Consider the following 27,454-nt stretch of genomic DNA (forward strand, 5'->3'; position numbering starts at 1 on the left):
TGATGTTGATCGTTGTCAATGTCGAATAGAAGGATATGATATGGACTCGGTGGTGTTTGTGATGATGAAGATGGGTGTAGGTATGATGAAGATGGGCGAGGAAGAAGGTGAAGGTGGGTGTGTTACTGTGTGTATTGTGAATCTGATGAAGAACAAAGAAGATAAGGTTGTGGCTTGATTTAGAAATTAAACGATGTTAGTAAGAAGGTTAAGTTACTATTCACATGTAATTACAAACTTATTAAAATGATAAACTTGGTTATGCTCGTAAAATATTTATAATTCAACAAAAATAATTTCAATTCAATATAAACAATTTGAAAAGAAGTGAATAGAGCTTAGTAGTTTAATGTTTACTCGGTAAAAAAATTTAAAGAAAAATTTAAATTTCAAATGTACAAAGTTTTGTTCAAAATCCACAAATTTCAAAACGAGAGTCTGCTCGGGTCAAATTTTGTACTTCGTAGTAGATAAGATATTGTAAAGATAACGACGTCGTATTAACATTTGCCCTCTTTCATCCCAAAAGCTTGCAATTTTGCAGATGCAGCTTCCTAAAGCTCCACTCCGAAACTCCCACTTCGAAACGTTTCGAACAAAGTAAATCGTTGGGGTTATGGCTGCCGTTTCGAAACACGGCGAACTGAAGCAGAGCCACGTGTCCGATCGCCGGAAAATAGGCTGGTTTCTGGAAAGTATCGGAAAATATGCCGTCGATTTTTCCGTTAATTTGTCAACAAAAGGAAAAAAAGGTGATTTATTTTTCCTAATTTTCAGAATTTTTTGTGATTTATGCTGAAAATTGTATAATTTGTTGGGTTTATTGAAAGGTGTAATATTGTTGCCATTTTATATTTCGTAGTATGAAATACTATGATATAAAAGTCTGAAAGAGTATATTCTACTGATACTTGTAACTGTGTTTGGTTTGCTCTGATCATGATTTTCTGAAGATTTATGTAAGAATTATGATTTTGAAATCGATGTTGAATAAGAATTATGAAAGAATTATGATTATTATTTTGATATCGGTGTTGATGATTTATGAAAGAATTAGATTTTTAAGAGGGAATAAGGAGGATTTGTGAAACATAATGTGTTGAAGAATAATTAATTTATATCAGAAAAGTGAGTTATTGTTGATGTGTTGTGTATTATGATGTTCATTTAAGGATAATTATTAATTAATAATGCAAAAAAATTAATAAAACGTGTGAATGATGGGTTGTATTGGGGTTATACTTATATGAGAACTTTGTAGAATTTTATTGAGGTTAAGTGGCTAACGCGCCTTATAGGGATAACCATGCAATCATGTGGAAATTGAAGGGTGAAATTGAAGCTTGCATCAATTCACCTTTTGTTGGTAAGTCTCAAATTGTTGTTAAGAACATGTGTTGTGTTTTTTGTGCACCATATGACATCATATGCTTGGAAGATCTCGAATGTTGACAGTAAAAGGCTTTACTTTAGTGTCCCTTTGTGGCTCTCTCTTGTAGCATGACTGGTTGCAAACTTGCAATTTTGCTAAATCGTAGGGATAAAATGTGTTGTTTGAGGATCTCAGGTAGTTTTAAACAATTTTTAGTTAAAGGTAGTGGAATTATGAAACCTACTGCATTAAATCATCTCAATGCATCATTAGAAATTTCATAAACATAAAACATTCATCTCTTTTTTGGGGGGTTGGGGACTTAGGTTCTTGTTTCTTTGCATTTGGACTTAGTATATACATTGTAGACAGCAAAAATTCTTGCAGCTTTCTATGAAGTAAAGTTTCTTTGATAAAGCTTAAAACTCTTTGAGGGTTCACAATTTTTGTGGTGAAGCTTTTCTTTTATTAGTGATCAAGATATTCCAATGGTCTTGCATTTTGATAAATTCTAATGGTATTTATTTTTGTGAGTGCACAGTTCATGGAACATAACATTTTTCCGTTATTACTGGCAACGGGTAAAATAAATTCAAATCTTGTCCTGCTACTGGTTCTAGTATGCATAAGAAGATTTTTAATAAGTTTTGCTACCATCTTTGGCCTGACCTTGTGGTTTCCTTATTGATTGCTCCATTATATAAATTACTGTGTGTGTGTATGGGGCGGCTGGGGAGGGGGGAGACAGGAGAGGGAAGGAGGTTGAGAGATAAGAAAACAGGGCAATCCTTTATATTTTTTACTTGTATTTTATTGGATGGATGGTTCTTTCTTTAAAAAAGTAGAAATATATTTTATCGTTTGGAAAATCAAGTTCAAATTCTGATATTGTGCCCCTTAACAGACCAAATAAATTAAAGGAAATTGGAAGAAAACCAAGTTTGTATGGAAAATAATTATCCTCCCAAAGACCCAATCAAACACAGCCCTTGTCATCTCTTTATTCCCCTCGTTCCATGTTTTAGTTATTGTGGTAAGTTGGTAACATTGTTCTCATGTTTCTACTCTGTGACCTTCATTTCATCCCTTTGTGACACTGGGTGTATCCAGGTCTCCTGCAGTTGCATAAAACAGTGCAAGAAGACTTGAAAGACCGAAGCTCCTTGAAAGTGTGCAACTACCAGGAGAATCAGAAGCCTGACAGTGACACTATGTTGAGTTCAGAAAAGGAGAATACCAAGATGGAGAAGATGCAGAAAGAGATGAATGCAATGAAGCTGAAGAATGAAATGTCTTCAGAGATACTGGAGCCAAGCTCATTTAAAAGGATTCCTCCTGAGCAGGTGGATAAAAAAACCCTTCTGATGCCTAACAGGAAAAGGATTATGATACGCTCCCGTCTATGAGCCAGACCTTATGAATCACTCAGTAATGTATGATAGTAAATATCACATAGTTGCTTCCGTGTGTTAGATCCGAGATTTTATTGTTATGTCACGATATTGGACAAGATAAAAGGCCTACAGAAGACTAATATTAAATGTATTATGTACGAAGTATATTTTAAAGCCTCAGGATGTGTATTGGCTTCTGGTAATTTGTGTTATACCTTCTAAAATAATCTGTGAGGTTTGTATTCCTTGTATGTGTACATTTTTTTTAAAAATACGAGTAAGTAGAAATGGAATATATAATTTTGGGATTGACGTTAGGTTGTAGACCTGCACTTGAAAAGAACACACCCTTCAAAGCGAATAGATTGTACATATTTGGTGGACAACCACCAAATATGAAATCTTGGTTCCTAACCGATCTCATCTTGCGTGTTGGCTAATGGGTATGACTATTTATCCTATCTTATGTAAGCTAGTGATCCCTTTTTTTTATGACAGATTTGACACCAACTCAATGAAAGGAGTTAAGGAACTCACTGGAAGTGTCTGATTTTCTAAATACTTCTTAACATACCAACTATTTATTTCACTCGATGCTTTGCCATCTATTTTACCTCTCCTTCCTGCATGTGAAAGAAGCTACGAAAATGACTGCTTGGTTTGGAGCAACTCGTCAAGCTGCTCAGCTGACTCGCCTCTCCTCCTCTAAACTCGCCGGTGCTCCTCCTTTCATACAACGGCGAGGTTTCTCTAGCGGTGGCGGTATTCTTTTTTTTTTTTTTTTCCTTTATCCCTCTCTGATCTTTGGCTTACTTTTTATACTGGTAATAATTATGAATATACAGACAAAATTGTCATGCTACCAACTTATTATGATACTAATATGAGTACTTTAGCAGCATCCTAAACCATTGTTAGTAAAATCCTTTATGCTGTTATGCATTTATCTGTGTGGTGATTTGTACCTGCAGACTAAAATGGTGATCATGCAATGATTTGAGATCGAACCCCATCCGCATCGTCACCCTATGTAGCTTCCTATACACCAAGAAAAATAAAATAAAATTGAGCTTCTTTCGGATGTGCTACTTGTAGGAATTCTCAAATGGTGTGTTAAAGCTGTACAAATTTAGAATGAGTTTGAATTTGCTTTGGTTGTACTCCATTCGTTTGATTAAGTCAGGGTTCATGAAATTTGATCATATCTTTGAAGGGGTGAAGAGCGAAAAATCTTGTGAAATTGTTCATCCGAAAAGTTGCTATACTAATTTAAGAATTTGCTCAACTGACCAAATGTTGAGCGTAAGACTTGAGCTTATTGTCTAGGTTACGTCCAAGCTAAAATCTTTTTCTGCAATTGCGTTAAGCCATGTATCTTGAGCATTTAGTGAGATTTATTGATTTTGATATAACTTATGTGAAATCTTCATTCACCTCAATTACTGTGCTGATTTCTTGATACTCTACTTGGTTATGTCTTATGTGTACTTTACCTGGTTCGATATTGAGCTTATTGTTGGGAATCTTGGGATATTGTCCAAGGTTTCCCTGGAATCATGTTTAGGCATATATTCCTGTAGAAGTTTGAGCATTTTGTGAGTATATTCTGCGGACTTGCTATTCTGCGGATATTGGTCGATGTATATTCTGTGGACTTGCTATTTCCCCCAAGTACCCGGTACCCATGTTGATTACTTTATACTCTAGTGCACTCCATTGCTTCATTTTTTGCAATAGCATCCAGAATTTTTGGAAGAGTCTTGTAGAAGTTGTAACATGTCAAATGAATTGAAATTTTTGTCTAATGAATTTACTTATGTTGTTTACATTGCAGATCATCATGGCCCTCCGAAAGTGAACTTTTGGCAGGACCCTCTAAGCCCATCGAGATGGAAGGAAGAACAGGTGAGTGTTGTATCATATGCTTTAATTTTTTATTTGCTCATATTCCAAATATGATTTGTATTTTGATATTGTTAGTAAGTTGGGTTTTTATTATGGAGAGGTCGTGCGTTACATAGTGATTTGTTTGATCAAGCAAAGGGCGGATACTTAAAAATCAGATCATACGGACTACTTAGATAGTCATATGCTAAATATCATGTGTCCAATATATATGAACTTTTTTGACATATCTATTCTTATCCTGTATTTAGTGTCTGAAATTCCGATCTGGTTTTCCAACTGGTTTACTTAATAAAAGAGCAAAGGAATGCTTGTTAGTGTTGTTACTCTTTCAAAAGCATTTGATAAACTGGCAGAGGTGAAAGTTTTTTTCAAAGGACTTGCTAAAATGAAGTAGGGGTTATATCTTGGATTAAAGGTTTGGTTGCAAAACTTTTTTTTTTTTTTTTTCTGTTGTGCTGCCATGCCATATTCTAAATTCTCATTGTTCGCAGTTTGTCATTGTTTCTCTGGCTGGTTGGGGCACACTATTCTATGGAAGTTACAAGTTCTTCGTGAGAGACAAAAAAGAAAAGAAAGACGAGGTTAGCCATGTTTATTGTTGCTGTCTTGACAATGCCTCATCACTCCCATTTCCAAAAAAACAAGAAATGGGAAACAGCTTCCAACTTCTAAGATTCTTAAAACTTTCAAGTTTAAACACATTGTTTTATGTATATGTCAGCTTTTAGTCCCGATGTAGATAAAGTACATTGTTCATGTAGTAGAATGGCACACTCAGAGCTGATGTTCTTCGTATAGTCCTGTTAGCTGCACACCTAAGTAAATAGGGTTCTTCCTCTCAAATAAAATGAATATGAAAGTAAGTAGGATTCTTGGAAGGGAATTGGGATGGCAAAGTCTTAGTTGAATACAGTAACTTATTTGGAGATTAGGTTGACTAAATCAATTTTGAAGTGTTGTTTTAGGAGCACTTTTTTTCTATGTTAGTGCAAGATGGTCTTGCCTGAACTTGCTCTTGACCAATTAGCAAGTGTTTGGTTCTCTAGTTGTTGATGAAATTTTATGTTATTGTTCTGTTTATCCAGTAACCTTTGATTTGGGATTTATTGATTTTTTTGTCGAGAATAATTACGAGTATACTTGTCTTATGAGACTATGAGCGGGAGAGAGGGTAGTTTCTTTATAGTCGTCTGTTAAAAATTTTCGGTGGAGTTAGTTCCTTAATGGGGGTTGGCTTCCTTAAATTGGTGAATGAAGCTTATTTTCTTTTGCTCTCTGATTATAGGTTAGGTTAATACAAGTATGTCTTATTGTTAGTTTTGTCATATAAAGATTTTTCTTCCATTCAATGACACTCGGTCTAGATACAATACTCTTCTACCCCCCCCCCCAGTTCCTCTAATTAGTTGTACAAAATTATAAATGTTCATCCTCACTTGTCTATCCTTCATTGTCTTTTGCATAATGTTGCGGATTCACCTAAGTGAGACATTGACGTATATTGAACATATAAAAATTCAGGCGGTCACATAGGGTGTAATTAACAGAAGCTAGTGTTGTACCATCTCTGTTTCCATTGTTTGGGCTTTCACTTGCGTATCATGTTATGTGCATCATACATTATCTATTAAGGACATGATAACATCTTTTTAGAAGGGTTTGTGTGTTAATGTGTTATGAATATATTTTCTTGAGCAATTCCATGGAAAATTGGAAATTATCACTTTTGGAGAAAGTTATATATATTTTTCTTTGATAAGTTCTGTCCTTCTACCAAAACGAATGTAAAGAAGTAAAGATTACAGCCTGACTAGACTACATCTGCATATCCAGGTCAATAAGTTAGAAAAAATTGCGGGCGAAACTTAGCGTACATGATCAAAGACTATCCTGCCATACGAAAATAGTTATGGTGAAAACATCATTCAATGAAACTAATTTGGAAGTAATGGAACCAATGTGAAGCCTGTGAATATGATGAATGCCTTGAAAGAAGTTGAAGACGGGGGATTTGGATATATATCTTGAGAAAATTTGGGTGCTCGAGTTTTGGCGGGAAAGTTGGTTAAGTAATTCTGTTATTTTGATTTTTATTCTGTTTTTGCATTTTTGTCTTTTTGCATTTTTATTCTGTTTTTGCATTTTTGTCTTTTTGCATTTTTATTCTGTTATTAGCTCATGCTTTATTAATGCACCTGAGGTTGTAATTAGGGGATTATGAAATGAATCACAACTTCTCTCTCTAATCTCCTTCTCTCTCTTCTCTTTCTCTCTCTATTCTGTTATCTTCATCTTCCTTCTTCTTATTCTCTCGTTTTCTGGAAAATTAGGAGTTGCTTCTTAGCTAGATCAGCTCAGATAAGGTTTTACCCTTATCAAATAACGCACATCAACTTACAAAATTTTTAAAGTATTTATTAATTAACAAATTACGTGAAACTATACGTATGTTATTAAAACCCCAAATTATCACAATCAAGTAATACTTCTTTTATTTATATAACGGCTTATAAACCTAAAGTCATCTGCAAATGTAAATTGGTCTCAATGCTTACTTTCAATACTTACTTTCGAAATAACAACTGTTTATAATTTCCTTATTCGTCTACGAGTAATTGTGTATCATCTTCCAAGAAATTCTATTCACATATAGCTAAGCACAGTAAATTCAAATGCTTCATTCTTTCATTCAGCTGCTTCATTTCTCTTCTTCTCAGCTGTATCATTTCTCTTCTTCCTCCACTCAGCTGCTAACTCGAACAAATCAGCAACAGAAGAATACTTTAAATAAATTGTGGGGTCTTCTGCTGATGTTGAAGTTCAACCTGAATTCCTCGAGCAACTCCCCACTCATATGCTTCATATTAAAATCAATAGAGTGCAGGCGCTTCACATATTCGACACCTTTATATTCATGTTTTTTATCCAACAAAAAAAAAACAGATGTTAAAGATGTTGAATTTAATAAAAAATCACCAAAAGAAAAAAAAAACCAGGTGAAATTGAAAGAAAAAACAAAACTTACTCTAAAAGATCTCTAATACTTGCTACTAGATACTGTAATTTTCTGTCTCGACAAAATTGGTGTAATTGAAATTTCTGCTCACGAACTATATCACTGTAGATGTTATTTGAAGTGATTTGATCAATCGAAAGCCAAGGATAATCAATTTTATAGGTACCTTTCTTGCATACATACTAAGAGTCAAAAACACATTCTCTAACTCTTATGGCAAATCCAAATCTTGTTGATCAAAGTATAAATTCTCACGTTGTTTGGGTGATGATAAGTAAATTATCCTTCTATCCAAGTTTTTACATCAACTTTGGAACTCAAAGTACGTTTCATAGAATGCAATATCCTTCCCCGATCTGTAATTGTCACATATAACCCAAATCCAATATTACCACAAGTTTGATTTGAAGAAAACATAAACATTAGGCCCTTTACCACGTCTCTAAAAATAATTCAATATTTGTTAAAAATGAAATGTCACCATGTAATATATTACTTGAATTTTCACGAAAATTCACTAAACTATTTATTAATTAACAAATTACGTGAAACTATATGTATGTTATATTTCACATATTAACAAATTACGTGAAACTATTTATCTTTCTCTCTCTATTCTGTTATCTTCATCTTCCTTCTTCTTATTCTCTCGTTTTCTGGAAAATTAGGAGTTGCTTCTTAGCTAGATCAGCTCAGATAAGGTTTTACCCTTATCAAATAACGCACATCAACTTACGAAATTTTTTAAAGTATTTATTAATTAACAAATTACGTGAAACTATACGTATGTTATTAAAACCCAAATTTTTTAAAGTGGATTAAAGGTTATCAAGAATTCAAGATCATACCAATGGATGAAATTTTAGGTTTCTTTAACGGCCTGATTTCAGCGACCTCCTTCTTTGTCTGCTTGATATGCAGATACACTGCATTTCCGATCTTGTTGTAGTTCGACTGCACATAATCCTTCCCATAAGCCATGAAAATCAATCAGCAATACAACACCATTAGTAATGGCTTCCTCAGTTTCACAAACTAAACTCGATTCCAGACCAAAACTAAACTCGATTATGGCGAAAAGATGGTATACGATGACCAAAACTAACCAAAAACGCAAAAATTAAACTAAATACAGCGAAATTACTGGAGAATCGGATGAAATGCAACATTGATTGGAAATGCAATTGCTCTGATCGAGAATTCGAACACTAGAGAGCTTCGATTTCAGTAAATCCATGGCATTTTCCATATTTGTCATCACTGGAGTCTGAAGTAAGAGTAGAGAGGAGAGAGAAAACTAAAATATGTACGTAGAGACGTAGAGTAATTCTAAACATAGAACGAAATATGGAGTAACATTCGCCCCCTAATTTTATTGATTATTTGACTTATTACAACCATTAAAGTGATGTCTTAAAATTTTTTTAATTAAACACATTTGGCCGATTCGTCGTTAATAATCCCACCTTTTTATTATTATTTAATAATCTCACCTTTAGGGGGTATCTTCTTCCAAATGGTCCCTGATCTGTTGGTAACCGGTATAATAGGTTAACATGGCACGTGTTGCTTTGTGATTTGCCGAAATATTTTTTATGTTTATTTTTTTTTCCCCAAGGAAAACAATAAGCTAAAGGAAAAGGAGTTACAAGAGGTTACTTAGGGAAGTAATAATGCGTGGGAGGTTACAATGATATACATAATGGACATACATTATTATATTTCATAATAATGTTATATTATTTGTCGGATATAAAGATAAAAAGTTTTGATGTGATATTTTTTATTTTTAATAATTTAAATAATACTAAATCACTATTTGTATTCTTTTCCCTACGGGCACATAATATTAAACTCTCAAATCTTATTTGTTGGTCAGTTTTATAGCCACATGGTGTGACTAACCACACACAAACCGCTGAATATTTAATGCTAAAAGATTTTTTTTTTATTTTTTAAGATCTAAATCATAGTTTATACGTGACACTTGAAATTACACTATCAAATTCATTCATTAATTTTGTTTATATGATGTTTTATTTTGTTAATGTAAATTTTTTTTATCATTGGTCAAAATAATGTCTTTGTATATATTATCATTTGATGTATATTAGGATAAAAATTTTAATGTGAAAAGATGATTTTATTTTTTTTGTTTTTAAAAATAATTTAAATGCTAAATCACTATTAGTAGAATTTCTTTCAACCTATGTGGCATGTACAATTAATTATCTCAAATCTCATTCATTAATTATGCATACGTGATGATTGATTTTTTTTTAATTCTAAAATAAAATATAAATCTCTTTTAAAAATTCTCCAAAAAGGCGGGTGTACGTTAATTTATTGTAAAACAGGTTAAATTTATGTTAAAATTACTTAAAGTTACCCTTTAAAGTGCAAAATTTATTATTTTTATATTGATAAATTTTATCTTACAAAAAACTTATAATGTGTTAGATTAATCATATTAGTCTCTATAGTATGTAATCGTATCTATAAGAAATTACACATTAAAATAAAATTCAAACCAACAACAAATAAAAGTTACCCTTTGAGTGGTTAAAGTTACTATTAAAATAGTTAAAGTTACGCTCAAATTGACCATTTTATAATAAAATTAATGTACACCCGTTGTAAAAGACGTATTCAATCTCTTTTCATTGGTTGAAATAAGTCTCTTGCTTATGTGGCGAGCGCTCCCAAAAAAGTTCAAAATAATACGAAATAGTGAAATACTTTGTATTTTAATTAAAGGCTTAATTAAATTAATTCTCTATATGTACCCTTGTTAGTTGTTACTATATTATACTACGAAGTATGTAATTTCTTTGTACCAAGTAATCCTTCTTTTGTTTTTATAAAAGATTCTTTTTATACTTCGCAAAGCTTAATACTAGAGTTACGAGGCTAGAGCAGTAGAGCATTTGCTAATTCTCCGACTTTCAGGCATGAGACCATTAACATAAGCCTAACACATACGGTGTCTATTAGGTGGTGCAATCAAAACTGCTCTAATACCAAGGATGCAAGAGAGAAACAAATAATGAATACAAAACAACAAGAAACATGCATAGAATGTACGTGGACAACGTGGTTCACCAACAACACGTTGGCTATGTCCACAAGCAAGTGAGTAATAATTTTATTAATTTTAAGGAAAACATATTCAGATTCGGATATCTAAATGAAATATATCAACTAATAAGACAAAGGAAGTATTTAACAAAAGGACAAACCCAAAGTGTATCTAGTAGGTTTGATCTTACAACAGGTTGTGAGATAACAAACCTTTTCACTAAACCACTTTCAAGTTATAAACGGAGGTACTTTAAACAAAAATTGATGTTTTTAGAAAGGACTAGTTACCCTCTTTTTTACAAAGGAACTCTTTACTTTATTTTGTTTGTGCTGTTATAAATAATATTTTCTTTAGAGGGTGATGAATTGTCAAACTCTCCCCTGCCCCCCTCCCCTATTTTTTTTTTTTCTTGATGAAGCTCATTCATAAAATTTACACTATATTTGGATAACAATAGTGAAGGTAAAAGGGAGGGGAAGAGAAAGGAGGAAGAAGGTGAAAACCATTTTCCTTCCAAATCTCTCCACAATAGAGAGATTTGGGCTATTAAAAGAGGAAGGAACATTGATCCTTCTAATTCCAAACAAAGGATGATGATGCATCCTTCCTTTCCCTCCATTTCTCTCTTTATAATGTAATTAAGTGTCGCTAATAACACATTTAAGAAATCCTTAGTTCTCTAAATGATCAAGGATGATGTACTTATCTATACCAGAAAAACCTAGCTACCTGACATACTAAATGACCGAATTTCCATTTATGGTTTAGGCTCATATATTAATAGGTAAACTGGACCAGATTTTGCACTACCCTAAAAGAAAGTAGTGGCACACTGGCACATATAAATTGCATGACTAACAAAATTTTGTAACAGGATTCAAGATAACAATTACAGCATGTATGTACAATTCTATTAGAATGTAAGTTACATTACATGAAAAGTAGTGGCATGGAGCAGTATGCCAAGCTTTTACATTCTAGCGTGAGGCCGATTCTCATCAAGCTCATCCTAGAGAAATAGCTACACTACATGATGAATTACATAATTAATTCACGTAACCTGACAATAAGATTGTATATATATCTACATCCCTTCTATATTTGCAACTTCAAAACTGGATTTGCTACACCAAAGATCAAACCTGATTACTGAGTTTTGAAAAAAGTTTAAGGTTAACAAAATTGAAAAAATGACCTATTATCTCGAAACTTAAATATAAATATGGCCTGTAATTTGGGCATGTCTATCATAGGATGAGATGTTGTAACAAAGCATTACCTTTAAACAGGAACAAAATTATGTGAGCTTCATTCTGCATCTTTCACTTCGGCTTCAACATCAACTACAGATGATGAAGCACTCTTTTCTGCAAATAGAAAATTACTTGTCATCTACGAGAATAAGATTACTGAAGCATTCTAGCAAATTATCTAACTGTCTATTATCAACGATAGCAAGTCTAAATATGATGTTCATATCTAGGCATTTATATTGTATAACAAAATTTGGTAGCTATGTAAAATAAGTCTGCACAAGAGGTGATCAATATAGAAACACTTGACATCTAGTATTTCAACTTGATATGCCACTGTAGGGAAAAACGGATTGAAATAGGAGAAAAAATCTGCAGTCTCAATTTTGCCAGCATTGCAGAGAAATGGAAACAATAAGGCTTCTAGCAGTGACAGGTTTAACAAACAAAATTTCTTCAGTTTTCACTGGTGCTTATTAAAAATAATGTAGGAAAAAGGATCAGAAAATCTGTGTACACCTAGAAATACCCAGTTCACACATCAACTTATCCTTCACTTTATTGTCTTCCTTCCCCCTCGAATAATATAGAATATTAAGGTGTCACAGTTCTCTCAGGATTCAGGATCTTGGTTATTCATAGCCATATAAGCCCATAAGCATCCTCCTAATAACTACTTATGTTCTATAAAATAAGATAGCACGGTTTTAAGCCAATAGTTCACTCCACTAGTCAAACTTACTGAGCTACTATCAACGAATACAATCTCTTTTCCTTCATGCAATTTCTAGAGCTCAAATACTTTATAAACTTTCAAAAAGATGATAAGAAGAAAAAAAATATATATAAAAAAAAAAAAAAAAAAGAAAGAAAGAAAGAAACTTCGATGTATCCAAGCAATAGAGACAAAGTGGCATAACTCAGCACTTGCCTGAACAATAATCAAAGGACGCTAATGATCAGTACAAATAAAAACTAAATATCCAGATCAGATCAAGATTCTAGATGAAAGTATGCGAAGTTTATACTCACAGGGCAGGCATGTCTAATTAAAAGTAGTACAAAGCCAAACAGCATTTTGAGAAAGCTTCAAGAAGGAAAATTGTAAAGCTACGGAAAAATACATCTATTTTAAGATAGTATAATGCCCAATTTTTTTGACAAGACACACGTTTTAATTATCAATCATATAATATGAGAACACACCTAAATTTTCAAGGAAATGACTACCAGAGTGTTTGGATAAAGAAAGGGGAAGGAAAAGAAGGGGAGGGAGGGGAAAGAGTTTTCTTTCCAAATGTCAAAGAGATCGATTTTTACTATTCAACCCCTCCATTTCTCTCCCCTCCAATTCCCTTCCTTCTTCATTTACTATCCAAATGAAAGATACTCCATCCCTCCATTTCCTTCAATACAAACAAAGTGTAAAAGATATACTTCCTCCGTTCCAAAAAAATGACACATTGACACGTTTCTTTTATCACGTTTGCCAATGCATAAATTTAACCATAAATATCTCCAATTATCAATAAGTAAAAATTATAAAAAGTTGATATTTTGAAAATACATAATAAGAGGATTCCAACAAAATCTCGTATGACTATGCTTTTCCTTATATATCAATCAATTAATCAATCAACAAATCAATCAAAGCTTTAATCGCTTAAGTGGGGTCGGCTACATGAACCAAAAGTGATTATTCCGTGTAGTCATCGACTTTTCCTTATATATAAATCACAAAATTTAGTCTAAGTAGTTTTTGAGAATAGTGTCAAAAGTCAAAATGTCTCATCTAATTTGGAATAGAGGAACTAAATAGAAAGGAAAAATACATGCAAAAGAATCTGAAATCAGGATCATACCTTCTCTAGACCAAGGTGAGAAGTCATCAAATATTTGTCCAAATGGAGTTGAACGCTTGGAGGAAAAGTTAATAGGTTCTTTGACAAACTTATTCCCCTCCACTGATATATTTCAACAAATCCATTGATACATGCAATGAGAAGTTTTTCCAATCAGAAAAGTTTTCCATAAACCAATGCATTATAATCTTGCAGAAGAAAACTTAGCAAATAGTGAGGTGAATCTTGCAGGCTGCAGCCTCCATAAAAAAGAATATAGCATTCAGCTAATTACAACCAATGCATTATAATCCTCAAAGAGACAAACTATTATTACTTTGCTAGAAAACCAAAAACACATATTGCAACTCCTAACAAGAGAGCTGATTGTTATAAGTTCACTTTTTATTGTTGTTGTAAAAAATATAGAGAAAGCATAAAGCTTTAGAAGACAAAGGCGTCTTAAGAAGTTCAGAACATTCTCATGAACCCAGGAGAGGGGACGAGGGAAGAGAGGGGGGGGGGGGGGCGGGGAGCGTTTCCTCAACTATGGAGACCCCATCCCCCACATCAACCCCTAAGCATATACGAGTAGCCCAGAGAAAAGCTAAAAGACCACTCAATCTCCAGAATACTAGTAAGAGATCTAATTTTATTGAGAGCCGCCATAATGCCATGATTAATTGAATGTAAGCTGAGAATTTATTCAATATATAAACCTGTGAAGAGGAGAGACAAGACAGCCTCCAAAGAAAACTGGTCATCATCGGTACATTTAGTAAGGCCAGAAAAGTTTTAGTGGCATGGAAAGAAGGAAGAAAAGGAGGTGGATCAGTAAGTGTGGAAGATGACTCTGTTGCAATTGGTGATGCACTGGAGAATAAAGAAATGATAAATTTCAAGCAGAATTTGTTACACGGGAATCGTTTTGGAGTCAGGTATTACATTCTGAGGCACACTTGGCTTTTATTGATTTATAGATGGAATCATAATTCAGAGCTTAAGGGCATGATACTCTTGGTTTCAGCCCTCTTTATACACCTGCATACCATCCCTCTTCTTGGATGTCTTTTTAATATACTTCTTCATTTCGTATCAGCAAATTTTATAGATTACAGAACATTGTAAAAAAAAAAAAAAAAAAAAATACTGCAACCACATAGAAAAGGTTTTTGAACAACGGAGAGAAAGTTTTAAGCATAGAAATAAATAAGAAAACACTATTTCAATTCAGAGCTGCTTAAAGAAAGAAGACGACTCTGACCACTTTAGAAATAAAAAAGAACCGAGGCAGTACTGGCAGAATATTTTGAGAATTAGTGAGCAGTTGAATTTTAGAAAGACAATGAGTATATTCTGGTCAAGGTTCAAGTAGGGTCTGACTACTTCTAGGCAAAAATATCTTGGAGATTGGTAGTTCTAAATCAAATAAGACATTAATCCTTCATGTGTTGCCAATAAGTTATAATAAGGGTTGATAAGAGCAATTTAATTCAATTCACAACTACAATAGTACTAATGAATTCAGATTATTAAGTATAGGTAAGTTCATATAGCTCAGATAAGTTTAGGTAAGCTTACACCCAAAACAATCTCTTCCTCCATAAAACTAAATGCATCTATAAATTATAATCAAATGTATTCTCTCAATTATAACACTCACGTTGTTTCAGATCAATGCAACATTAACTTTTACTAGCATGAAGTTTGTAAACTTTGTGTATTTTTGATAATATACACAAAAATAAACAAATATTTTTGAAGTCTTGTAAAGCGTGAAAACTATGTTACTTTTTATTTCTTTTTTCAAAATGAAATAACCTTTCACTACAGCCTAAACTCTGATCTGAATGGAAGGACAACACTTGGAGATATCAGAAGTGAGAATGCTAGCACGAGTAACGAGAAATCATATGAAAAATGTTGGGTGCCGCAGCTGTGGCTAATTGAGCACTGCCAGTGAAAGGCTTTATGCTTTCAGTCAGTCTACGTAGAGTATATATATGACATGGTGATGATATACCAAAGAATCTTCCAAAGCATTTTGATCTAGTTGTAATACAACTACTGGAAATCAGATAGCTACTCAACAATCTACAACAAATAAAACTAATATTATTTACCTGAGAAGGGTTGAGCGCAATATGGGCATAACTGAGGCTCATCATTTAGAGTTGATCTGACATTAGACACCATTAGTCCATCTTAAAAAAACGTAGTAATAATCATATTTGTTAAGCGATTGAGCGGTTTCTTACTTAAAAACCTGAAAAGCATTACCACAGTTTGGACACTGCATATATATACACCATACAGATACCTGTTAGTCAAAGAAATCAACAGATAACAACATATAGCAGTAGACCAGTAGCTGTTATTCAAGACCAAGAATTGCACATTTAGCATATTGATATAATGGAGGAAAAGGCAATGTAAACACCTCCTACATAATGATAGGGATCCAAGACAAGAAGGATGTGATATTGTGCTAAGCTAACCTGTATACATAATTTGTGCTTGGTATGGGAAACTAATAATGAAATTACTTCTTAAAAGCCATTCCATTCAACGACTAATATAATAAGATCATCTATAAAAGGAATGACAAACATTCATTAGAATTCCTGCCTTTGCAAGTGTCTCTGATCTTCCTGCTTATTTCCATCAACATTTATATTGCTAACACGATTAGGAGATCTGTTTACAACTTTACTTGCAGAAATCACCTAAATTTCAGAAAATGTTCCTAAAATTCAGCTAAATCAACAGAAACACATCTGACCTTCAGGTATGCTCATTATTGCTCATATGTTCCGAACTTTCAACACATCTAGGCAAGCTCACTCAGTAATGCAGGTCTTCCAAAGTTTCATATAACTTTAACCATTTACAGGCTATTGATCAAGAAAGGTATCATTCAAAAGATGAAGAGATATAAGCATGGCGGTATTAGATTTTGAAAAGGTATTTATAGGAGAATGGAAGGAGCTGAAAGCAGAATTTTAAATAAATAAAAAAAATGCAATCACAATCACACTATTGGTCTAGGATTCATTTTTGCAGGTGATGCAGACAGTACGCAGTTGTCACTGCATGATATTATGGTCACGGTAGCTCAAAATACTTTAAATTGTGGTCAAGATTTAATTCACTAGGAGTCTAGGTGGGACTTGGGAAGAGAATATGAAGAAGAACAAAACGTAAAATGACTAGTATGAAAAAGAGAATTTTCTTTTCACTCACAGGAACCGCAATTCAGAACTGCCATAACTAAGCTAAACTGGTCAAGAAACCCTGCTCATATTATTAACTAGTACTAGTATAAAAAAAGCAAGAAGACTAGAAATTAAGTTCCTTGATCTTCCAAAGAAAGCTACCACACTCCAACATTATATATAGTATTATTAGGCAAGAAAAGTAAGTTAATTTATAATATCTCACACTGTCTTGAATTATGTCTCTTCCTGCCCACCATAGGAACGCTCCTAAGCCGACTACAGGTATAATTATTGCCAGCAGCTGCATAAGCACAATGTGGAAAGTCAGCATCGGTAAAAGTTTCCATTTTAGCAATACATATTTTAAATGCGACAGCTTTCATACAATATTGATCAATTGAGCAAAGTCAGATGCCTAAATTTAGATTAGCTGACGACAATAAACATAAGAAAAATGATTACATGTTGTATACAATAATACTAAGCATGCACAACACAGCTGCAGCACCAAAATAACAACATAGGACAATCTCTTATAAGCTTGATAAAGTTCTCTAATGACAAAAAAAAAAAAATGCGATGATTATGTTTAAGAATGGCAAAAGTGAAATATGGAATTCTAACCCTATACCTATCAACCATCTTTCAGACAATTCTATTCCAAAAGAGTAATTTATGAATAATAACAGCAATAAATTCATTCATTGAAGCCACTATATTGTTGTAAGACTTGTAACATGAAGGCAACAAAACGTGTACTGCTACAAAAAACAAGTAAGAGAAATATTCAACAGACAATCATTTTCAAAGGAGCAAATTCGCAATTCGCAACAACACTCAAAACAAACAACAACAAAATGAAGATAAATTCAACTGATACTCAAAATGAGCATGTCATCCCAAGTTAATATCCGATATTGATCAATCTCTCAAACACGAAGAATAAACCCGATAACCCAACTACCACAAACTAGCTAACACTCACAAGACAAATTAATATCCAAATAAACAACTCCAAAACCAAATTAATAGACAAACATAATTGATTGAAACAAGAAGGGTAGATAAGAGTTACCCAAAGGGATACAATAGTATCAAGAACCCAACCAAGTTGGCCAGTCATAGTAAGATAAGTCAATCCCACAGCTAAAGCAAGATTAACCAACACTCTTGCAGTTGTACCATCATCTCTCTTATCACCTCCGCCACCACTCCCACCATTAAAATTATCAGGAAATTGATTAAATTTAACCAATACAACCCTTTTTTGCAACCTCAACTTCTTCTCATCTCCCCATAAAATCCCATTTTCAGTAATTCTCATAGCTTCAGGCAAAAACCCTTTTCTTCTATAAGCGCATAGCTCTATTGTCAAGCAATTTTGATGAAAATTACCATTTCTTGTGCTTTTTAGGTAGTGAAATTTGATGGGTTGAGATGATTTTGGAAGAAAAATAATTGTTGGTCTATGGCAAAAACAGGTTGAGGTGGTGAAGAATACAGGGGAAAGTGTTGTCATTGGAAAATCATTAATTAACAAATAAATTTGTGAAATTGAAGGCTTTGGGCTCTTTGAAGACGAATTAATGGGGAAAAATAATCAAATTGACAAATTTGAGGTGTTTTTTTTTTCTAAAGGTAATGAAGACTCCTCCTTGATGGGCTTTAATATTTTACTTAACTTTCTAATTTATGATGGAAGTCAAACCCAACAGGTTATTATATTTTATTATTGGCCGCTATAATGTGTTTGATTTTATTAAGCCCAATATATGTAGGATTGATATTACCACAGTTCACGGTTCATCTTTATCTTTACTTTGGGTTGTTGGAATATTAAACCTAAGTTAAATTTATCTAACCTAAATTTTGAATTTTACATTTATCTTTTAGGTAGTTAGATATTTTATTAATAGTTATCTTTTATACTCTAACAATATTCAGTTTTGACAGAATACATTAATCAAGGGATAAGATTTTATTTTGAAATCATGTATTTATCTTTTGACTAACCGATTAGCATGAGTTTCAAAGTTTGTTTACAGATATCCCCTGGAAGTAGGCTGGAAGGTTTGTTGAAGATTAACGTTGATTTTGAAGCCCCAAAAATAGCGCAAGCTAAATTATTCAAATAACGTTGAAGACTCAACGGTTGCTTCAAAATTAAAAATCCAACATCTCAACTCTATAAATAGCGTGCAGCACTTCACAAGAAGTATCAAGAATTATCAAGTTTCATTTGCTATAGCAAGAGTTGTTAAATACTTTCTCTCTAGTTTATCAAATACTTCATATTGTAGTTAGATTGATAGAAAAGATTAGTATATCAAGAGTGCTTAAATTTTGTTATCAAAAGAGTGATATACTATAAGTAGTACTATAATACTCAAGTATAGTAAAAGTGAGATAGCTTTTTATTTCTGGGAATTGAGTTGTTAAGGTGTAGCTGGATGGGTGGCTACGGAGAGAAGATAGGTTGATCTTATAGGTGCTTCAGGACTCTAAAGGAAGAAATAAAAAAGTTAAAATCCTACGGGTTGGACAACCCTAGGAAGACACGTAGGCATATTTGCCAAACTTCGTAAAAATATCGTTGTCTCTTGTCTCGTTTTTATTTGCTTTACTTTTACTTGTTTATATTTTTGTTTTAATTTCAATCTATAATCTGCCTAATTTACAAAGTTTAATTTTACGTTTTTGAATTGAATCTCAAAGTTGACTCTGAAAAGTGAATCAGTTTATTCCGCCTTGAAACTGATCTCAAGACCTTGAGATTTATATTCTCGAAAATTTGTCATACTCTATTTAACCCACCCCCCCCCCCCCCCCTTCTAGAGTATATGTATTACTAATTCCATTACCCTATTGATCCTTATTAATTACAAACCTTCTTTTTTGGTGTATCAAAATATTGTGTCTATTTTTAAAAATATCACATAATCATTACTTACTTTTTACGGTTTTTTCACCATATATCCCTGAGTTTTAACTTTATTCATCATATACCATCGAAAATTTTCAAATTCACCATATACCATTCAGCTTCACGAAAATGTCACAAAATGCCAACTTCTTTTAGTTCTGTTAGTTATTAATGTTAACTGTGCCATGTGGCAGCATTTGAATAGTTCTTATTTTAATTAATTAATTAATTAAAAAAATATTATTAATTAAAAAAAACTATAAAAAAAACGAAAAATTCCCACCACCCAAGCCCAGCCAGTCAGCCACCCTCCCCGCCCCAGCTTGCCTTCCACCCTGCCGCCGGACTCCACTTCCCCTGTGCCGGCGCCACCCCTCACCCTAGCCACGCCCCTTGAAAACCACCACCACTCTCGAAAATCCATCCACAACCCCCGCCACAACACTTCAAAACCACCCACAACCTCTAAAACAAACCACCACTCCCGAAAATCTACCTATAGCCCCTGAAACCCTTTAACCCACCTGCGAGAAGAATCGACCGGATCGTCGGAGGAGAGAGAAGTAGAAAAAATCGGGTTGTTTCGTTGGAGCTAGGGAGTGAGATTTTGTGGGTTAAGGTTTAGCTGGTGGCACGACGGGGGAAGGGAGAGGGTCGAGGTAATGATTAAAGGTAGGGGTGGGTCGGCTGGCGATGGAGGGTCGGTATGACCGGTCGCCAGGGTGGGGAAGGGGTTGCTGGTAAGTGAGAGGGTGGCTGGGTGGTAAATTGGTGGTGGGGTTGTGGAAATCGGGGAAAAGGAGAGGGTTGGGGGCGGGGGTTGTAGCTGGTGGGGGAAGGATGATGCGCACCGGTCATCCGGGGGTCGCTGTCAGGGCTGGGCTGGGGGCATCGGTGGCTAGGTTGGTAGTGGTTTTTTTTTTTTAAATAATTTTTTAAACGTTTTTTAATTAATAATTTAAGTAATTAATCAAATAATATTAATCAGAACCAATAAGTAACCTAATGACTAACGAAGTTAACGGCGTGAGTCATTAAGGGCATATTGTGACATTTTCTTGAAATTGAATGGTATATGGTGAATTTGAAAATTTTCAATGATATATGGTGAATAATGTTAAAACTCAGGGGTATATGGTGAAAAAGCCGTACTTTTTATCATTCTCATATAAAATCTTATCTTCGTGATAGGCGTATAATGTAATTTTTATCAAAAAATTATCTTTGTGATAGGCATATGTTTTTATTAGGAAAATGAATAGTTAGCTAGAAGATGAAATCATCAAGGGGTGAGAATTAATAATATTAGTACAAAAATTAAGATAGGGGAAATGAATTACACAACATTAATACTTAATTTAATTAAATTTAGTTAGTTTTTTTTAATTGTTTTATTTATTTATTTAATTATTTATTTTTGGTTAAAAAGGCAATAAAAAAGAAAAGATTAAATTAAAGGAATCATAACTTAAATACGTTGCATGCATGCAATAGGTTCCTCAAAATAGGAACTGGGTGTAATATCCCGTAATTTTTAAGACGTATTTTTTAATTAATTAATTAATTAGTATTTTCTTAAAAAAAGGGGGTATTTTAGTAATTTATTTTACTATTTAAATTTTGGAGACAAAATGATATTTGAATTTTGGCGCCAAAAACATTTTAAAACTTAATTATTATTTTTGGATTTGGATAAGATTTATTATCCATTTATTTTATTTAAAAACCAGATTATATATATTTCAGATATTTTAATTAAGAAAAATTATATTTTCTTATTTATTTAAAAGGTCCGAAGTTCCTAATTAATTAGCAAGGAATTTATGGACTTTCTTAGTGAAGAAAATATTATTTTTTTAGTTAAATTAATTAGTGAATAATTGGTATTTTTCTAATTAATTATTTTATACAAAATATATTATTTACACAATCATTTTTAATCCTTAAAATCTAGCAAAATAATTCCTAAAATCTAATCAAGAGGGCCGAAAATAAGAGCTTAGGAAAGCTCAAAAATTTCGGCCACCTTGAGTGATTTTTGAGAAATTTATTTTGGTAATTCTTGTATTTTAATTATCATCCTTAAATTCTATTATTTCCTTAATTCTTATTTTCCATCTCCCAAATATTTGATCATCTTATTTATTTACCTTAAACCATTCTTGATTATTCCCCAAGCAAAGCCATTTACCATATTATATTTCATGACCACATACTTACCATATTTCTTAATCACCATAAAACTAAACTTTCCATAATTCTTTAGCTCACTTTTCCAGGTAATTCCTTAAACCAAATTTGCCATAATTTTTCCTACATTTTCTTACCTTAATTCTTGCATGAACTAGCCTATAAATACCCCTTAAATCATAGCTAAAAACTCACACCAAAGCTATCTTCTTTCTCTCTAAATTCCCTCTAATTCTCTTCTCTCTTTTTCTTTCTTTCTTACGTCAACCACCACCACCTTCACCGTCAGCCACCACCTCCACCGATGGCTTCCACCTTCTCCATCCAGCCCCGACGCCGACCACCAGCAGCAGCCACCTGCTGGCGTGCTGCTGCCCTTGCCGAGCATCTCCTTCCTCCTCTTCTTCAATTTTCTATTTCTTCTTCTCTTCTATCTCCTAATTAATTTTATTATTATTAATATTATCATGGGGGTTTCATAAAAATTATTATGAGAGTTTTTAATTAAGTAAAATCAGTTTATTATTCAAGTTTATGAAAAAGAATTTTTATAAGGTTCATGTACATATAATTGGGGGGTTTTATTTTAATTGTTGTGATTATTTGATGACCTTATATATATTGATTAAGGTTATATTTAATTGTAGGGTGTTTTTGACAAGAGTTCTTGAGGTTCTTTACGTGTTTGCTAAGCGAGGATCAAGGTATGTTTAGGTGGCTAGATACCTTTGAAAGTGATTGGTTTAAATAGCATGTTTTCACTAGTAGAAAATAGGTAATGGGAAGCCACTAATTGGAAGCGGTTATTGGAATCCGCTTCCAATTTCATACAAAAACTCGGGAAAAAAACCAAGAGGAGAATTGGAAGCGGTTTGGTTTGAACCGCTTCTAAATATTGTAATTAGAAGCGGTTTGGGGGTAAACCGCTCCCCATTCCCCAAAAAAAAACATGGATCTCTCTCAGCTCCCTTATTTCTTCTCTCTCCTCTCTCCCCTAATTTCTCACGCCCCTTCTTCTTCTCTCTCCTCTCCCCCCTTTTCTTACACCCCTTCTTCTTCTCTCTCCTCTATCCCCTTATTTCTCACGCGTCACGCCCCTTCTTCTGTCATTTCTCACTCCTCTCCTCTCTCCATCTCCTTCGTTCTCGTTCTTCTTTCCTTCTCCTTTCTTAAGCCTCCCTTTGTTTTCTCTCTCCTCTTATCACCGGAAAAAATCCGAGGAAAAAACGAGCAAAATCCGAGCAGGTTAGTGTTGTAGATCTCGATTTTTTTTTCTATTGTTTTCAATTTAGTTTTTTTTAATATATTTATTTTAATTTTTGGTTTTCTGGTGGTGAATTTTGGTGGTTGTTAGTGGTTTTAGGGTTGTGGTGGTGGGCTGGTTTGGGTATTCGATGGTTAGGATGGGTTAGGATTGTGGGTTAGGGTGGGTGGAGTTGGTGGGTTTAGGGTATGGTTATGGGTGGGGGTGGCGTAGTGGTGGACAGAGGTGGAGGTGAGAAAGGGCGTGGATGCAGGCTGGGGGTGGCGTAGTGGTTGACAGGGGTGGAGGTGGGAAAGCCGTGGATGCAGGCTGGGGGTTTTGGGGTTTTCTGGGTTCTGGGAAAAATCGAGCAATTTCAATTTAATTTAATTTGTTCATGTTTTTTTTATTAATTTGTTCATGTTTTTCTGGGTTTTTCTAGATAAAAATGTTCATGTTTTTTTTATTAATTTGTTGTCCAGGTATTTCAATTTAATTTTGATTTTTTTTTTGATGCGAGGTGGCGTCGGTTGCGGTGGTGGGCTGTTGGCGTCAGTTGCGGTGGTAGGCTGCTGGCTTTTGTTAAATGTGTTAATTGCTGGCGTTGGCTGGTGGCTTTGACTGCGGTGGTGGCGGAATAGGGTGGTGGTGATTTTGGTTGTAATTTTTTTTGGTGGTGAATTATAATGTAATAATATTACAATTAATTATTAATGGAAATATAATTTGTTTATACATATGTTTTATATTTTGTGTGTTAATTTCTGTTAATTGCTCAAAAAAAAAATCTGTTAATTTTTTTTTTATTTTTTAAGTTCATAATAGGCAGCGGTTCAGCATATAACCGCTGCCCATTCCATTAAAATTGGAAGCGCTTTGAACCGCTTCCCATTTAAAGAGACAATGAGAAGCCCCCTAATGGCAAGCGGTTCAAAAACCGCTTCCAATTATGGTTTTGAACCGCTTCCAATTAACTATTTTCTACTAGTGTTTGTATGATTTTTATGATGATAAAATTAAATTAATTTGAATTATGAAATAAAGTATGTTTGGCAAAATTGATTTTAATATATGTTTTGATAAATAATTTGAAGGATTGATTTTAATATCATGTTTTGAATGATGGAATTATTTATCATATTTAAAAGGTTTGATTTTGAAAGCTTGTTGAATTAAATAAAAAGGAGTTTTGAGTTGATTTATTATAAAGGATTGAATTACTGATTTAAAGAGGAATTATTGAACTATTGAATTATTATTATTAAAGCTTTACAAGCATGTTTATATTAATCCCACTATGCGGATTCATTTAAGACTATGGATTTTGTATGACCTAGTCTTTCCTCAAGGATAGCCTTTCATTATAAAGATACTAGCTTGGGGTGTTTACACTTAGGAGAGGAATTGAGTTTTTGAAAAGAGGAATTGATTTTTATCACTTGAATTATTATTCAAATTATTATTAAGTTATTGGAATTATTTTGAGAATCTTGAGAATTGGTTTTGAATTATGAGGCCGGTTTGAGTTATTAAAATAAATATTAAAATTTCATGATTGGTTTTAAAGCATGTTTGATAATAAATTGAGTTTACTTATCTTGCACTTGAATGTACTTGGCATATGTTGCATATTCGTATTTGTTATGGTTTTGGTTCGCCCTGTTTACCTTAATGGTAAGAAGTGTTGATTGTTTTCAGGTGGAGTCAATAAATGAGCATTTGGGAGTCTCGAGATATTCTTCACCTAGTTTTTAGGAATGTTGGTTCTATTTCTATTTTTGAGTACTCATCATAACAATGGTTACTATTTTATAAGTATTAATAAAGAAAGAGTTTGAGTTTCTGCTGCGAAGTTGTGGTTTTTAATTAGTAGTTTGAGTAGCCTTGCGTAATCACGCGGCGGTAATACGTCTTAGTCTATCTCTACGATATAATTATACGTATTATGCTAGTATTTCCGTAGAGGGAGATTTGGGGTTGTTACACTGAAATTGAAGCATGTTGAACAAACTCCTAGGAATATAAAAATCAAATCCGAAATCTATAGGTTCAAGTTCCAATTTTGAGTACCTTGTCTAGCTTTTAATCAACTTAATTAATAAAGAAAAGGATGTTCATAAAGTAACAACTCTTTTAACTTGCAAGTTGCAAGCATGACAAACCAACAATAGTTGTCTAGCAATTTTAATACATGTATATTTTTAAATTGTATTTTTATTTTACACTTTAAAATTATGGGCTTGGAAAATCGGTGTATGACTTGGGCTTAAGTGTTATCTTTTATCAAGTTTTGGATTTGATTTTGGGTATTAGCATTGGAATCTATACTTATAGAGTACCATACAAGTTCCAATTCCAAAAATTTGAGAACCTGAATTGGAAGCTGTTATATCAAGTTCTTAATTCTATTACCCAAAATTGAAATTGCAGTTCCTAACAGCTTTCAATTTTTATTCTACTGGGTCGAACTCTATTTTTTTTCCCCTCACCTCTACTAATGATTCATTTTTTAAGTAGACAATTTATGTGAGAAATCGCAATATATCATTAAGGTTTCGTTCAAATTAACTTAATTATAATTTATAATATCAACGTTTACACACGTAGGTTTCATATTATTTGAAATATCCATTATTTAAGTAAGAAATCAAAATCAATAATAATCGATGAATTAGGTCATTATAGCATCACAACACATACTGATTTCACCTAATCTTAAGTAGACAAATTTGGTAAGAAATCATCTCCACCACTGCCACCACCTTGTCATTGTAATTGCACATTTACATATTTATTTACACTAGCTTCATGATACAGGTTTCAAATAGAGAACGAAATTGCAATTGATCATGAAGATTTGGTTGATCATGAAGATTTGATTCACATTATATTATAATTTATTATCATGCATCTACAAGCATTGATTTCTTTTGAAATAAACGTTTAAGTAAGAAATTATTGTCAGTAATTCAGTTCACTAAATATCATCACACTTATAGACATACTGATTTCATTATATATAGATATATTTGGCACGAAATAATGTCCACCACCATCTCCCCTATCATTAATATCGCAAATTCTTACATACTTATTTATAATTTATTTTTTGAGTAGATAATAATTTATGTGAGAAATTGCAATTAATTATAAAGATTTGGTTGATCATGAAGATATGATTAACATTAATCTATTATTTATCATCATACATTTTACACATGTTGATTTCTTTTTAAATAGACTTTTAAGGTAAAAAAAATAAAAATAAAAATAAAAATAAATAAAAATAATCAATATCAATAATATTAATTTAATTCACTTTATAGCATGATCATACATTCATACATACTGATTTCAATTTAAGTAGACAAATTAGGTAAGAAATCACAATTAATCATGAAGTTGGTTCACATTGATTTCATTGGAATTGAGTATTATATATATGATGACTTTGAAACCCTAAACTTTTGTAAGACAAATGTCTATAAATTATTATTAGGAAGAAAGCATTGTTAAACCTAGCCCCCTCATTTGGGTTCTCCTTATTTCTTATTAGGATAAAAATTTCAATTGGTAGTCACCATCAATACAAATTTGTGTTTGAAAATTTAAAGGATGAGGTGTTTCTTACATCTTTTTCTTCTCTTTTATGAAAAGGTGCAAAGTACAATGGTGCAAAGTCAATTTTATATAAGAAAATGTAGGGTATCAACCCTAAAGAGTTTACCAGTTAAGCTAGCTGACATTTATTGGCAACGGGTATGCAACTATGAAACTATGTGACACATTGATGGGTTAAGCTTTTGAATTTGTTGAATAAATTTCTTTTCTACTTTCTACTTTTTATTTCTTTTAATTTATTCGCAAAATGTTTAGGAATGATATTTATGTGTTTTATTTGTTACTTTTAGAAAATTTTACAATCCAACTTTATAGAAAAATTCTTAGATACAAACTTAATAAAAATTAAATGTAGGACAAAAAAATATATATTGTGATTACCTTTTTTGCACA

General features: G+C 32.9%; 2 protein-coding genes across 5 annotated transcripts; one reads left to right on the top strand and one right to left on the bottom strand.

The window, feature by feature from the left end:
* Positions 1-424: 424 nt before the first annotated feature.
* Positions 425-6,920, top strand: LOC110693208. Of its 2 annotated transcripts, XM_021870344.1 has the most exons (5): positions 426-752; positions 2,483-3,528; positions 4,601-4,671; positions 5,166-5,255; positions 6,508-6,920. In XM_021870344.1, exons 2-5 carry the CDS (start codon positions 3,360-3,362, stop codon positions 6,541-6,543), a joined length of 366 nt encoding a protein of 121 aa, XP_021726036.1. In that variant the 5' UTR covers positions 426-752; positions 2,483-3,359; the 3' UTR covers positions 6,544-6,920. The 2 variants fall into 2 exon arrangements, with proteins under 2 accessions (XP_021726035.1, XP_021726036.1); XM_021870343.1 differs by lacking the exon at positions 6,508-6,920 and having other exon boundaries at positions 425-752; positions 5,166-6,482.
* A 4,703-nt stretch (positions 6,921-11,623) lies between these two features.
* Positions 11,624-18,785, bottom strand: LOC110693210. 3 transcript variants are annotated; one of them, XM_021870346.1, is made up of 7 exons: positions 18,160-18,785; positions 17,308-17,385; positions 16,125-16,186; positions 15,990-16,045; positions 13,888-13,989; positions 12,052-12,139; positions 11,624-11,896 (listed from the first exon to the last, which is right to left on the bottom strand). In XM_021870346.1, exons 1-6 carry the CDS (start codon positions 18,601-18,603, stop codon positions 12,081-12,083), a joined length of 801 nt encoding a protein of 266 aa, XP_021726038.1. In that variant the 5' UTR covers positions 18,604-18,785; the 3' UTR covers positions 11,624-11,896; positions 12,052-12,080. The 3 variants fall into 3 exon arrangements, with proteins under 3 accessions (XP_021726038.1, XP_021726037.1, XP_021726039.1); XM_021870345.1 differs by having other exon boundaries at positions 11,624-11,921; positions 18,160-18,782; XM_021870347.1 differs by having other exon boundaries at positions 11,624-11,921; positions 16,125-16,159; positions 18,160-18,778.
* Positions 18,786-27,454: the final 8,669 nt, after the last annotated feature.

Source organism: Chenopodium quinoa, unplaced genomic scaffold (assembly GCF_001683475.1).
Source record: "Chenopodium quinoa cultivar QQ74 unplaced genomic scaffold, ASM168347v1, whole genome shotgun sequence".
Classification (NCBI taxonomy): domain Eukaryota; kingdom Viridiplantae; phylum Streptophyta; class Magnoliopsida; order Caryophyllales; family Amaranthaceae; genus Chenopodium; species Chenopodium quinoa.

Excerpts from the sequence above, each read along its gene's own strand:
- LOC110693208 (XM_021870343.1), top strand. The coding sequence starts at position 3,360 with ATGCTTTGCCATCTATTTTACCTCTCCTTCCTGCATGTGAAAGAAGCT. Across the intron at positions 3,529-4,600 it reads AGGTTTCTCTAGCGGTGGCG|ATCATCATGGCCCTCCGAAA; the intron begins GTATTCTTTTTT and ends TTTACATTGCAG. Across the intron at positions 4,672-5,165 it reads CGAGATGGAAGGAAGAACAG|TTTGTCATTGTTTCTCTGGC; the intron begins GTGAGTGTTGTA and ends CATTGTTCGCAG.
- LOC110693210 (XM_021870346.1), bottom strand. The coding sequence starts at position 18,603 with ATGACAACACTTTCCCCTGTATTCTTCACCACCTCAACCTGTTTTTGC. Across the intron at positions 16,046-16,124 it reads AATGCTTTTCAGGTTTTTAA|ATCAACTCTAAATGATGAGC; the intron begins GTAAGAAACCGC and ends GTCTAATGTCAG. Across the intron at positions 13,990-15,989 it reads TTGCGCTCAACCCTTCTCAG|TGGAGGGGAATAAGTTTGTC; the intron begins GTAAATAATATT and ends GAAATATATCAG.